Source organism: Pipistrellus hanaki (genome assembly GCF_964339955.1).
Source record: "Pipistrellus hanaki genome assembly, chromosome: 6".
NCBI lineage: Eukaryota > Metazoa > Chordata > Mammalia > Chiroptera > Vespertilionidae > Pipistrellus > Pipistrellus hanaki.
Window position 1 is genome coordinate 17295869 of NC_140508.1, and position 14214 is coordinate 17310082.

The window sequence follows — 14214 nt, forward strand, 5'->3', positions numbered from 1 at the left end:
AAATAGATCCAGAGACAGAGAAACATCAATCAGACCGTCAAACCTCAAGGAAGGTGGGGGTCGGTGGGCGTAAGAAGGAGAGACCAACAGAGGGACTGTGTGCATGCATATGAGCCTAATCAATGGACACAGACAACAAGGGGGTGGGGAATGAGTGGGGGTGGGGAATAATGGGGGAATAGGGACATATATGAAAAACTAAAAATTAAAAAAATAATAAAGACTTTATAAGAAAAAAAATATTAAATCTAATCTATACAAGTGGTCACCATAACCTTAAGAGAAACTATTTCATCTGACAAAGATTTTTAAATGAAAACTCTATGTAGCCTGAAAATTATCATGGAAGGAAATAAAGAGAGGTTTCCTTCAAAAGTCATAAGGATTTGTAATTGAAAGTCAATACATTTGGCCTATTGAACTAAAGTAAATAATTTGTGTGTTTGCCTCCCTGACAACGTTTATATAAAGTTACAAAAAGAAATTGGCAGCTTGTTTGAAATTGAATTGGCAGGGCCCAGAGCACAGAATATCCTTACATAATATTATCCTACAATGTCATTATAATTTTTGATATTTTACAGCAGCATATTATTACCTCCCAAAAAAACTTACAAACTATCTGAATGTTTGGCAGCAATTTAAAAAAGGACATGAAAGGATCTAATCCCTTTCAGAAGGAATTAAGGCACTGGGAAGGCACTTGAGCATTCTATATTGTCCCCTCTTGCCCTTTTGGCCAAGAGGGACCCTCCTTTTACAATCCAATTGCCCACAGCTGTTGCCTGAGCTTTCTGTTCATGCTGAGGCTGAAACCTTGTGGTGGTTGGTACTATGGATCTGTCTCTAGCCCAATGGTGTTTGCTTGGCACACCCTGAAGAATAAGTCTGAGTCCTCCGAGATACGTGATCAGTGCTGGGGGGCCTGCCAACAGGCGATGGGATCCCAAGACAGGAACTGGGTGAGGAGGCCATGGGGGCATAGGCTACCAAAGAAACAGACCTGAGCCTCAAATCACCCTGCTTGGCCCCGGAGGATGGCTGGTTAGCCAGAGAAGGGTAAGATTCCTCAGGGAAAGAACAACCTAAGACAGGCACAGTCGCAGAGGGGCCATCAGGAGAAAACATGGAGATCAACAGAGGTGCAGCACAGACCCTCAACCCCCGCCAATCTTGCAGAGACCTGAACCCTCACTCCTTCGAAGGAAGGTCTTCTGCCTCCATGGCTGCTTTGCATCCCACGCCCAGCTCAGATGGAGACCCAGGTCACAGACAGAGACTTGGCCAACAGCAGCTGCCCTATATCTAAATCCAGCATAGCACCAGGAATGCTCAGGGCCTACTCAAGAATGCAAATAATCCTTTCCACTAATACTTACAGGATAAACTAATATTGTTATTAGAGTATTAAATTTGACAGTAAAATAGTAATCAAGTTTTCAGGTTAATTCAAATTAGTTAATAGAAATAAGTGCCCTAACCAGTTTGGCTCAGTGGCTAGAGCGTCGGCTTGGGGACTGAAGGGTCCCAGGTTCAATTCCGGTCAAGGGCGTGTACCTTAGCTGCGGGCACATCCCCAGGAGGGAGTGTGCAGGAGGCAGCTGATCGATGATGTTTCTCTCTCATTGATGTTTCTCTATATCCCTCTCCCTTCCTTTCTGTAAAATAAAGAGAAGAAAAAAATAAAAAGAAGTGAACATCCAAGAAAATTTAAGTGTACCGGATAAAAAGCTGTTCCTAAAGTATTAACTAAAATTTCTACTGGTAGTGCATATCATGGTAAAATTGTTTAACATGAAATGAACCTAAAACAGTCTTATTTTTGTGCAAAAACTTAAAATTACCAAGACTGCAATACAAAATGTACAAAAGCATCCATTAAAAAAAAAAAAAAGGAGGGATAGTAGGGTAATATCATGTAAAGAAAAATATCTTGTAAGTAAATTATATCTAGAAAATTTTTACTGTAGAAAATTAATTTTCATTTGTAATGCTAACAGCAAGACACCCATGAAAATCACACATGGTATCAAAATAAGCCACAAGAAAATCATTTGGGCAAAAATAAAAAGGATCCCAAGTCAATTTTATAGAAAAGATTCCTTTATTAACTTTTAGACAAGAATATGTTTGTATATTTTCAGAAAACTACTCCAAGACCATGGGGATTCCTGCAACAGAGAGAAGTTGTCAGATCTGCTCCAACCACGAAGAAAAGAGGAGAAACAGTCCTGAGATGGAAGATGCTGAGGACACCAAGCTACACTAGTATCGCTGCAGATTGCCCAGGACCAAACCAGAGAAGGTCGGACCTGCAATGCCACCATCTGTCCATCATTCAGATATCATTGCTGACATGTACACATAAAGAACTATTTGACATTGAAACTGGGTCTCAGAACTGTTGGACATAGAAACTGGGACTCAAACGGTTTGTGTTATTACATGTTTATTTCTAGTCTGTAGTTGCAAGATTTTTTAAAGAAAAGAAATGGGGGAAAATAGTTATAAAGATCCATTGAACAGACTGTCAAATTACAGCAGAAAGGCAAGGGAGGTTGGAGGGGCTGTAAGAGATCAACTGAAGGACTTGTATGCATGCATATAAGCATAACCAATGGATACAAGACACGAGGGGGGGAGGGGGAGGAGGCAGGTGAAGGCATATGCTTGGGGGGGGTGGTTATGGAAGCTGGGGGGAATTTAAGGGGAGAAAAAGGAGACATATGTACTACTACTTGTAATGTTCCAAATAAAAAAAAATGTAAGATGAGGAAAAAAATAATACAAAATTACAGATTAATATCTCTTAAGAATAAAGGTCTTCAACAAAATACTAGCAAATGGAATCCAGCAATATATAAAAAGAATTATACACCATGACCAAGTGGGATTTATCCTAGGGATGCAAGTTGGTTTAACATCCAAATTTCAATATAATACGTCAGATGAATAGAACAAAAATCAAAAATCACATGGACATCTCAATGGATGTAGAAAAAGCATTAGACAAAATCCAACACTCTTTCATGATTTAAAAAAAAAAAGAAAGAAAAGAAAAGAAAAACCACTCAAGAAACAAGGAATTCAAGGAAAGTTCCTTAACATAAAGAGCACCAACCCAGTTCACATCATACTTAATGATGACATAGTGGATGGTTTGACAGGAGAGCAGAGGCTTTGGTTGTGAATAGGGCTCAGATTCAAGAATTTGCCCTTGCAATGGCACCACAGTTTGACATAGCCCCCGAAGACTTCAAAGCATCACAACACTGGCTGAATAATTTCCTTCAGCAAAGTGAACTGTCTTTAAGAAGATCTACAACATTGTTTAGGTTGGAAGATACTCAAGTTATTAAGCGAGCACTTGCAGTCAAGTCCTTTATTGATGACGCTGACTTCTCTAAATACAATCTTTCCAACATGGTTGCTATGGATGAAACTGCAGTGTTTATGGGCCAATCATCTCAAACAACAATTGAACAGCGGGTGCCTCCTTAATGTACATTCCCTCCACTGGTTACAAAAGTGCACGTGTTTCCTGTATTTTGGCAATTCGTCTGGGTGGCACTAAAATCCCACCTTTAATCATTTCTAAGGGCAAGAAGGAAAAGACTAAACATGTTCTGGGCGTTTTTATTCTTGAAACTGAAAAAGCCTGGGCCACACAAGCAGTTATAAGGAAGTGGGTCGATTTAATGCTGCTGCTTGTTATGTGAGGGAGCCAAAGAGGTCTGCTAGTCTGGGATGAAGCCAGCACTCACCACGCTAAAGACATGAAGACATTTCTTCAGGAAAGAAAAATAAATCAGATAATGATTCCCATAGGAATGACGGCCTATCTCCAGACTCTTGATATTGCAATAAGCAAGCCATTCAAAGACAATTTGCGCATGGAAATTAATGACTACACTGAAAATAGAATGGAGATAAATCAGTGTGGAAACTTTGTGAAACCTAAACTGCAAGAAGTTGTGACTTGGGTGAAGAATTCATGGGAGAAAAACACTGACAGTTGCATTGCAAATGCACTGCGAGTAGGCTACCTTGACAAGAAGTACTCATTTAAAGACAGTGCTATTGCTAAACATGAGAGATTTGGTCCACTGATTCTGAAAGAAATGGAGTCACAAGAAATTCACCAGGAAGTTCAGGAATTGGATTGTTATGATGATGTTCCAGAAGATGATGACATGATTGTCATTGAATAAATGAGTAAATTTTTGATAATGTAGGATTCACAGTTTGTCTGGTTTGTGTTGACAACTACCGTACTACCGTACCATATACAGGTAATAAATTTCCTTTATTTTAATTTAACAATAAATGTGTACCGTATTCTTCTTCATGGAAAAATAAGACATCCCCTGAAAATGAGACCTAGCACATCTTTGGGAGCAAAAATTAATATAAGACACTGTCCTATTTTTGGGGAAACAGGGTAATATCTTCCCAGCTTTGAGAGCAGTGTCTGTCATTTAAAAAGGATTCAGTGAAATACAAGAAAAAGAGAATAAAACATGGTAGGAAATCTGGATGTCACTACATGAAAATAATGCAAAATTCTATACTATGCAATAATTACCAAGAGTTACATATGATAATATCCCCGCTTTCACCAGGCACTGTTGGAAGCCCTTCACTTGCATTAACTGACTTAATCCACATAGCCAACTCTGTGGTATGTAGTACATACATAGCTGATCTTCATTATCCACAAATCCCAAATCTACATATTCACCTACTCATTAAAATTTTCTGTAATCCAAATCAATATCTGTAGCTCTCTCAAGGTTATTTGTAAACATGAGCAGAGCTGTAAAAAAAAAACAAAAAACAAACAAACAAAAAAAAAAAAACTGAGTCCAAGAACACACACACACTCAAACAAGGTAACACTCTGCCTTACTTCAGCTTTCATTCACAGATGACCAAAACATAAGAGACAATAGGAAGTAGTGCAGTGTAATGCAATTAAGTTCCAGCTCTTTAGAGTTGAGGACAGCTTGTCATTTTCCCAAGACCAGAAAGCTAATGAATGGACTGCATGAGCCACGTATACAAAGTGAAAAAACTGAATAAGTACTTTTTAAGTACAGAAGAAAAGTCTGCAAAATCCCCCAAATATTTGAAAATTAGCACTTAAATAACTGATGTGCCTAAGAAGTCAAAGGGAATATTAGAACGTATTTGTTACTGAATGAAAACAGATGTCAATATTTGTGGCATGTTGCTGAAACAGTACCTATAAAGCAGTTTATGGCGGTCCACACCTGTATTAGAAAAGCAATGTACCAAAGCAATGATTTCCACTTCCACCGTAAGAAACAAAGAGGAGGGGAGAAACCAAGATGGTAGCATAGGTAAACACCTAAACTGCTGCCTCGCACAACAATTTCAAAACTACAATGAAAAGACAAAATGGACATCAACCAGAACCACAGGAAATCTGGCTGAATGAAAATTCTACAACTAAAAGGAAAGAAAAAAGCTCACGGAATAGCAGAGGAGCTGCAAAGAACTGAGGTACAGAGTCACGCGCAGAGAAAGGAAAGGCAGCTGAGTGCCCGACTGGCTTTCTCTGGTGGAAGAGGGAAGGAAGCCCGACTGCACTGAACCCCAGTTCCAGGCAAAACCCCGTGGACCCAGGCTCATATGGGGGGAGTCTGGACTGTCAGGTAGAGAGAAAGGCACATGGAGACTTGGGGAAACCGCAGCAAGCAATGGTCTAGAGTAGGGGTGTCGAACTCAATCAGAGAAGGGGCCAAAATCTAAAATCCAGCCTAAATCGCGGGCCGAATGGTTTACTGAACAGTCATAAACTGCCAATGTCATAAACTGACAGCGGAGTGCAGTGATGACAGCGCGGTTCGGGCCACATTGCAAGGCCTGGCGGGCTGGATTTGGCCCGCGGGCCTTGTGTTTGACACATGTGGTCTAGAGGCACACGCAAAGAAGATTGCTGAGGTCCTGTTAGTTCTCCCTAGCAGAAGGGAGTCGGAAGCTCCTGACTACACTGAAACCCAGTTCCGACTGCACTGAAGCCCAGTTCTGACAGCACTGAACCACAGTTCCAGGTAAGCCTGGGGAAATCTGGATTGTTAGGCAAAAACTCAGGGGAGTCGCGAAGGTAGAGATCTCGAGGCGCACACGCAAGGGCAGGGCTGACAGGAAGCCAAGACTGTCTGCTCAGCCCTGAGACTCTGCCCCATCCAAGCTGAGCACAGAGGCTTTTGCAATTTTGCAAGTCTGGTCCTATAAGGCTGTCTCCAGCACAGGTCTCCCAGCGTAGACATAGCTGATACACATAGTCAATTGGCCTGGAGGTCAATTCCTCCAAGTGATACCAACAACAATCAAGACTTAACTACAACAAGGCTGTACACACAAACCACAAAGGGGTGCACCAAGAGAACCTACCTCAGGTGAGTGGGAAGCCAATCCAGTGGGCCATATAGGACACCTAGCACACAAAGCTACCTTTCCAACTCAGGGAAGCAGCGAAAATGTGGAGACAAAGTAACAGATCTCAAACAAACAAACAAAAATAGAGGGAAAAAACAACTGGATATAGAATTCAAAACCAGTAGGAGGTGTGCAGGAGGCAGTTGATCAATGTTTCTCTCTCATCGATGTTTCTAACTCTATTCCTCTCTCTTCCTCTCTGTAAAAATATCAAAAATATATATATATATTTATATATATATTAAGTATTCCAACCCAGCCTGTGTGGCTCAGTGGTTGGGCATCCATCTATGAACCATAAGGTTGAGGTTTGATTCCCAGTAGTGGCACATGCCTAGTTGCAGACATGATCCCCAGGGGTGGGGCATGCAGAAGGCAGCCAATCAATGATTCTCTTTCATCACTGATGTCTCTATCTCACTTCCTCTGAAATCAATTTTAAAAAATGAAGATTATTTCCTAGGACTGAAAAACACAAGTCTCTAAATTCAAGAGTCAGCCAAGTAATAATAAAAAAAAAATCTACATTTAAGTACAAAATCATGAAATCTTATAATACCAAGGATCTTTTAAAATTCAAAAGGAAAACTAGATCAACTACAAAAGAATGAAACCAGAACACAGAAATTAAAAGCATGTTCTTCCTGGTTTTGACAATGGCTCAGACATGTATTAGACAAGTGAGCTTGAACAAATTATGTAACCCCTCCGTGTTTCAGTTTCTCATTATTATTATTACACTAGAGGTCTGGTGCACAAAATTTGTGCATTGGGGGTTGGGGGGTGTCCCTCAGCCTGGCCTGCACCCTCCCCAACCCAGCACCCTTTGGGGAATGTCTGACTGCCTCTCACAATCTGAGACTGCTGGCTCCTAACCAATCACCTGCCTGCTGGATCACCCCTAACTCCTCTGCCTGCTTGCTTGATTGCCCCTAACCACCTCTGCCTGCTGCCTAATTGCTTCCCCGCTGACCTGATTGCCCCTAATTGATAGCCCCTAATTGCTTCCCTGCTGACCTGATTGCCCCTAACGGCCTCTGCCTCGCCCCGCATCTGGGACCCAGGATTTCTTCCTTCTGGCTGGCCCCAGGCACCCAGGACACAGGTCAGCTTCGCCTGGGCTAGACACAGCCTCAGGAGACTGTGGGCGGGAGCTCAGGCTGCAGCCACTGGCGCCCAGGACCACAGGGGGTACAGTTTGTCCCTCTCCAGGGCCACAGGCACAGCCGCTGGTGCCTGGGACCACCGGGCAGGTGGCTTGTCCCTCTCCCGGGCCACAGCCTGGCTGGTCCGCATTCCTCTCTTCCCAGTGTTGGGTGTCTGAGCCTTTAAGCTGTGAGGGTGCAACAACCATTTCCATATTAGCTCTTTATCATGTAGGAGGATAGCAGCAGTCATGTAATCAAATTAATAAATTAATTTGTAAAGTGCCTAGAATAGTGCCTGGTAAGTGGTAAACACTACATAAGTGTTGGTTAAATAAATAAATAAAATTAACATCAACTTCTCATCAACAATACTGGATGACAATATTTAAAAGAAAAATGCTTTCCAAGTTTTGAGGGAAACTAACTTTCAGACTCAAACTCTATGCCTAGCTAATGATCAGTTGTGTGTACAAGGGTAGAATGAATTCAGAAAAGACATCCCACACAGATTTTCTTAAAGATTCAACTGAGAATAAGAAACAAAGGTGAATTTAAGCCTGGAAAGATGATGATCAGAAAACAGTAACTTCAATTGGGGAAAGGATTTTTTGTTTTTAATATTAAGAAGCAACTTCCCAGGAAATCTAAATAACCATTTATGACAGAAATAAAGACCCTCAAGAAGTCTCTAAGAAGAAAGAGGATTTGAGAGACCACCTAATAAAATACAGTTTTGAAGGGGATCCCTGTCAAGAAGAAAAGAGAACCGCAACACCAAGAAAAAGACACAAGTAGCTCAAGAAAAGAAACAAAATGACAGTACATAACCTGAATTTGCACAATGACAATAATCAACAATACTATTATTTTATTTTTCGTCGTTTAAAACAAGCCTATGTAGCCAAAGCCCTGGCAATTAGTACTGGATGCAAATAGAGCAAAAGTACAGCTAACAAGCTTTGGATGACTAGTAAGGGTGACAGGGCTAGAAAAAGTAATATCTAACCTCCAAAATGAAAAATCAAGGGTTACTTTATATAGGAAGTGGAATAAAAAAAATAAAAGCATATTACTTAAAGTTATAAAGTTTACCAATAATATAAATAAAAATGTGATTTATTTACTATTAGGAGGTTTAGGGGTGGAGGAAGGGGGGCTGCTGTGTAAGTGACCAAACCTCTTCCATCATACCTAGAATTCAAGATAGATTCAAAACCAATGCATCAGGTATATACATAATATTTAGAAATAAAACCAAAACACTAAAAAGTGGTTATCACTGGAGAGTAAAAATGCGATGATAATTTAAGTAAAGTTAATGAAGTTTGCTAAGTTTTAAAACAAAGGAAACAAGCATTGAGCTGAACAGTTTCTCTTTGAGAAAAACTCAAGGAATACTGAGAATGCCATCAAAACAAGGCTTCCGGTTCCTCCTGGGATAGGAGGAGCTAAACAAAAATCAAGATCTCACTAACCTAGGCAAAAAAAAAAATGAGGTCACAGTGACAAGACGGCCACTCAAAACGAAGGGGTAGGGAACATGATATGCCCCCCCCCCCCCATCCTTCCCAATCCAGAAATGCTAATTAAGAGTACAAAATCGAACTCGGACGGAAACAATACAAAACTCAAGAACAGACAGAAGTCTACACACACACACATTAACAAACTAATAATAAAAGTGGAATGTTCAAGTGTTCTCAGGAATTATGAAAATTTCCACGAGCATGCTGTCCAGCAGTCGGGGCACCTAGAGGTAGGGGGACCCTCCTATCTCGCCCTAGATGTTCTCCGGTGCTTTTGCTTTTACGGCAGGATCTACAAAAGGTCGCTCCCACTGGGAGAACACGTTTCAGGCTCGGCCAATAAACAACAAAAAGCTAGCCGCCGGCGATTCCTTTATGAGGCAGTAAAAAGCTGGGATCCGCAGGCGCACCCCTGACAGCGGCCCTGTCCGAAGTGGCCCGATTGCCCGGGAGCCACTTCCGAAACCCAAATAGCGCGGGGCCGGGAGGAAACAAAGCCGTGGGCGGGGCCTGCAGGTCCCGGAAAAGCGGGCTACAGGGTACGAGCAGCTCGCAGGCGGGTGCAGGCCACGCTCGGCCCTCACCCAGTTCGGCCCACACGCCGGGAACCCCAAAGGCGAGTGCCGGTACCCCACCGCGTGTGGGGCCGCCCCTGCCCGCGGGGCAGACTGGGAGGCGCGGACCCCGGGGCAGGGGCTGGCCCGACGGCCGCGGCCTAGGCGCGCCGGGGCTGTCGGTTCTCCGCGGCGGCCGCCGGGCTCCCCTCACCTTCTCTTCCACGCAGTTGACGATGATGGACGGGTATTTGCGGCTGAGCCAGCGGAAGAACGCCGGGACTCCCATAACGGCGCCTGGCTGGAGGCGGCGGCGCAGCCCGTGGAGGAACGTAACCCTTGAGACTTGACTGGAGCGGCGGCCGCGGGCAAGTGCACTTCCGCCCACGTGTTCGCCGGAGACCGGAAGTGACGTCACGGGGCGCCGCTGGGGAAGCCGGGAAGACGGTGCGAGCTGGTGAGGAAGTTCCTGAGCCACTCGGGAGAGCTGTCGAGGCGGCTTGCTGATTGTCCAAAGCGGGGTTCGGAGGCGGAGCGGGTGGTGAGGGTAGTTTGGCGCGCTCGCTCTTGGCGGCGCCATCCCCGGAGCCCGGGGTCGAGCGCGCCATCGCCGCCGCTCCCCCAGCATCTCTCCTCCCAGCCCTGGGGCTCCCCTCGGGGCTTTGCGCGCTCCTAAGGCCTCTGGGAAGCGCTTCCTTGCGAGTTAGGGCACCATCTAAGTTCAGAATAGTCCAAGCATCGTTATTTATACTTGCTGGTTTTGTATGTACCTAACCCCAAAAAGTGAAAAATCTAGCGGTACTTTATAAACAAGGTGGAATAAAAAAGTAAATGCGTATTTAAGTTATAAAGTTTACTAAAGGAGTGTTTTTCAGTTCTTTGCACTAACGGTGGATAGTGTATGTAACTAACCTTAGGTATTAGATGGAATCTAGCGGGTATTTAGCATCGAATTCAACCTTCCAGCTGCATTTACGAGTATAAAATAATTACTGATATCGATCTCCAGCATTTATTTGAGCGCTTACAATGTATACAAGCATAGGCTAAGCCAGGGATTATCTCATTGAATCGTCACTTGAGCCCTCTGAGGGGCGCAATTATCATGTTCATGTACCATGAGAAAGTCAAGATGCAATGGGGTTAAGTCACTTGCTATTCACACTGCTGAGGTTCAGTCCCATAAAGATGATATAATCCTGTATTGCACTCTGACAGTATTTTTTTATCCCTCGTTTTCTGATGGCTTTCTATCCATTTTTTTCAGCATGTACAGAGAGAGGTCTGGAAGAGTATGTATTTGCATCCAGTTGCTCAAGCCTGGAAGTCCCTGGAATCCCCTCTTGGTTTGACAAATCACATTCAATCCTAAAAGCTCACCTTAGAGGCCCCTATGAAAGTATTTCTCCGTGCTACCTGGCATGCAGTATTCATTGCCCCCTCCTCTGTGGTCTAATGCCACTTTGTTCAAACTGCTAGTGTGGAAATTAGAGAAATGGTTAGCCCTGCTTTACTAAAGGACAGCGAAAACTATTCGAGTATTATGTCTATGGTGAACTCCATCATTTCCCCTAGAAACGAGCGCACACACGACAGTTGGTACAAGGATGGACAGCTGGGCAAGTTGGGCCATGAAGTCTTTGCCCGGCCTTTTAAATTTCAATCTATAAGGAAGTTAAGGAAGCTCTCCCTCCTCCCACCCCCAACCCCCAAGTTGTTGAAAGCTGAAAGATAAGAATGGATTTGTTGCCAGTCTGTAATTAGAGAAGCACATTTTAAGTCCCTGTTTCAGTGGTTTCTGTGTACAGCTAAATCCCTCTTCTTACAAACCTGTCCAATTATTAACTCCATGAGCCAATAAATTCTTCTTTTGCCCTTAGCTATTTGGAACTAAATTCCTATCCCTTGCAAAGGAAAAAGTAAAAACAAAACAAACAACAACAAAAAACAGTAACAAGATCTAAGGAGATGGATGCTAAAATTGCTTTGCATAAAAAAGGGGGAAAAAATGGAACTTTGGGCACTTAGAAAAGGGGAGGGTTGCCAAAAACCGGTTCTCTCATTGATGTTTTTGGCTCTGTCCCTCTCCCTTCCTCTCTGAAAAACAATAAAATGTATTAAAAAAGAAAGAAAAGGGAATTTGAAAGGTGGCAGGATTGATAAGGGCTAAATGTTGTGACACCCACTTTCCCCAACCCAATGTTTCCAGTAAATTCTACCAGACTCAGTTTTGGTGTGGGCTTTTTGTTGTAGAAATCAGAAAAGAACATGTCTCATATTCTATAGTCTCTAGAACCACAAGCATGGCCAATATAGCAGAACTCAAGAAGCAGAAGAGGCCAGGAGAGTTTATAAGCATAAATAGGAATATTGAATGAACCAGGCTTTCAACTTCTGCAGGCTGGGTACCAGGAGGTTTTGATAGATTTTTGCCTAGACCTCAAAGGAGCAGAGTAAGGCTCCCAGCTGATATCTGGACTTTATTAATAATAAGAAGAATATTAAACAATATAGACTGTAGAAACCAGCTTGTTTGTAAACATTCATAAATGTATTTTAAAGCCCTGTTATTGTAAGTATTGTGAGCTTTAAAAAAATATTTGTCCACTATTTGCTCTCTGGATTGCTAAGTGCATACTTGCTGTCAGTATCCTTATAAAAATTCATTGTGAATAACCTGATGTGTTTTAAATACTTGTGATGGTTAATTTTATGTGTCAAACTTACTGGGCTGCAGAGTGCTCATATACTTGTTCAAATTTTTTTTTTGGCGTTTGCCCAGGGATGCTTTTATTTTAAATTAAAACATTTTAATGACTAAAGCAGGTTGTCCTCCGTAGTGTATGTAATAGTTTGTGTGTTGGGGGTAGGGAGGTGGGAGGGTTGATCATCCAGTCATTTGAAGGCATGAATAAAACAAAGACAGACCTCCTGAACAAGAAGGAATTCTGCCAGCAGATTACCTTTGGACTCAATCTGCAATTCTTCCCTGAGTCTTCAGCCTGCCAACCTACCCCATCAGGTTTTGGATTAGCCAGCCCCCACAAATACATGAGCTAATTCCTTAAAGTAAATCAGCTGTGTATTTGTATATGTAATGTAAAAAAGACACACATAACCCATTGGTTCTGTTTCTCTGGAGGACCCTAACTAATATTGGGCAAGGTGTTTAACTTTTGTAAACCTTCATCTTTATTTTTTTATTTTTAATATATTTTATTGATTTTTTTTACAGAGAGGAAGGGAGAGAGATAGAGAGCTAGAAACGTCGATGAGAGAGAAACATCGACCAGCTGCTTCTTGCACATCCCCCACTGGGGATGTGCCCGCAACCAATGTACATGCCCTTGACCGTAATCGAACCTGGGACTCTTCAGTCCGCAGACCGATGCTCTACCACTGAGCCAAACCGGTTTCAGCAGCTTCTTCATCTTTAAAATGAGGATTACACAGTTCACAGGATTTCTGTGATGATTCAATGATGCAACACTCAGAGCATAACTCAAAACATGCTAAGCGCCCAGCAAATGTCAGCCATTGAATGGTTTCTGTTGTGTTTCACACTGTTTGACTTGAAGAAACCCCACGATTTTAGTAGCATGTTCCACCTGAAAGGTTTGGAGCCTTGTTTTTTCAGGCCTCCAATGAGTGTTTACTTTCTAACATCAAGGCCGTCTTCATTCTCTGTTTCCTGCTTATTTCCACCTTACTGACTTTATACAGCCAATTCAATTTCTACTCGTCCTCTCTTTCCCTCATCTCCAAAAATCTTCCCCAGCACACAAGCCCAAACTTGGTTCCTACCCACTCATTTCCATAGTACTCCCTGACTTCTAAGATACTACATCTTACATTATTTCCTATATTTGTGAACATTCTCTTTCCTCTCAGATACAGGCATGCCTTGTTTTATTGCACTTCATAGATTTTGCATTTTCTTCAAATTGAAGGCTTTCCACCAGCAAAAAGATTACAACTCGCTTTACCGTGGTGGTCCGGAACCAAATGCACAGTATCTGCAAAGTATGCCTGTATCAATAAACCAGGTTTTGCTGCCGTAACAAGTAATGCCTGAAATCTCATTAGCCTACCATATGTGGGGCTGGGCTACTCTTCAGTGTTGATTCAGGAGTCCAGCTGCTTTCATCCTGTGGTTCTGCCAGCTCAGCACCTGACCACCACAGTCACTACTGAAAAGGAAGACAGGACAGGAGGGCTGTCTTAAGGGCCGAGCTTGGTGGTGGCTTACATTCTTTCTACTCACATCTATTTGCTCAAACCCCAGTTACATGACCCAACCCAACTGCAGAGGAGATTAGGAAATATAGTCTTCCTGGGTGCCCAAGATTAGCAAAAGGATTGGTAAACACATAGCATTATCTCTGCCACACTTCTTAACATTGCAAATCAAATTATTGAATACTAGAGGACTGAGGCACGAAATTCATGCAAGGGTAGGCCTTCCTTCTCCTGGCTGCTGGCACTGGCTTCCCTCTGGTACCTAGGACCTGGACTTCCCTT

The 14214-nt window shown here is 42.7% G+C and overlaps 2 protein-coding genes across 3 annotated transcripts in view; one reads left to right on the forward strand and one right to left on the reverse strand.

Annotated features, from left to right (window-relative positions):
- Positions 1-12506, reverse strand: part of XRN2 (5'-3' exoribonuclease 2) — an 84761-nt gene extending 72255 nt beyond the window's left edge. For both annotated transcript variants that reach the window (XM_084887009.1, XM_084887008.1), the window contains exon 1: positions 9908-12506. In XM_084887009.1, the coding sequence (XP_084743135.1) occupies positions 9908-10321 (414 nt within the window). In that variant the 5' untranslated portion in view covers positions 10322-12506. The remainder of the gene's footprint in view (positions 1-9907) is intronic.
- Positions 1-14214, forward strand: part of LOC311624161 (general transcription factor II-I repeat domain-containing protein 2A-like) — a 324681-nt gene that overhangs the window by 239908 nt on the left and 70559 nt on the right. The gene's annotated exons all lie outside the window — the stretch shown is intronic.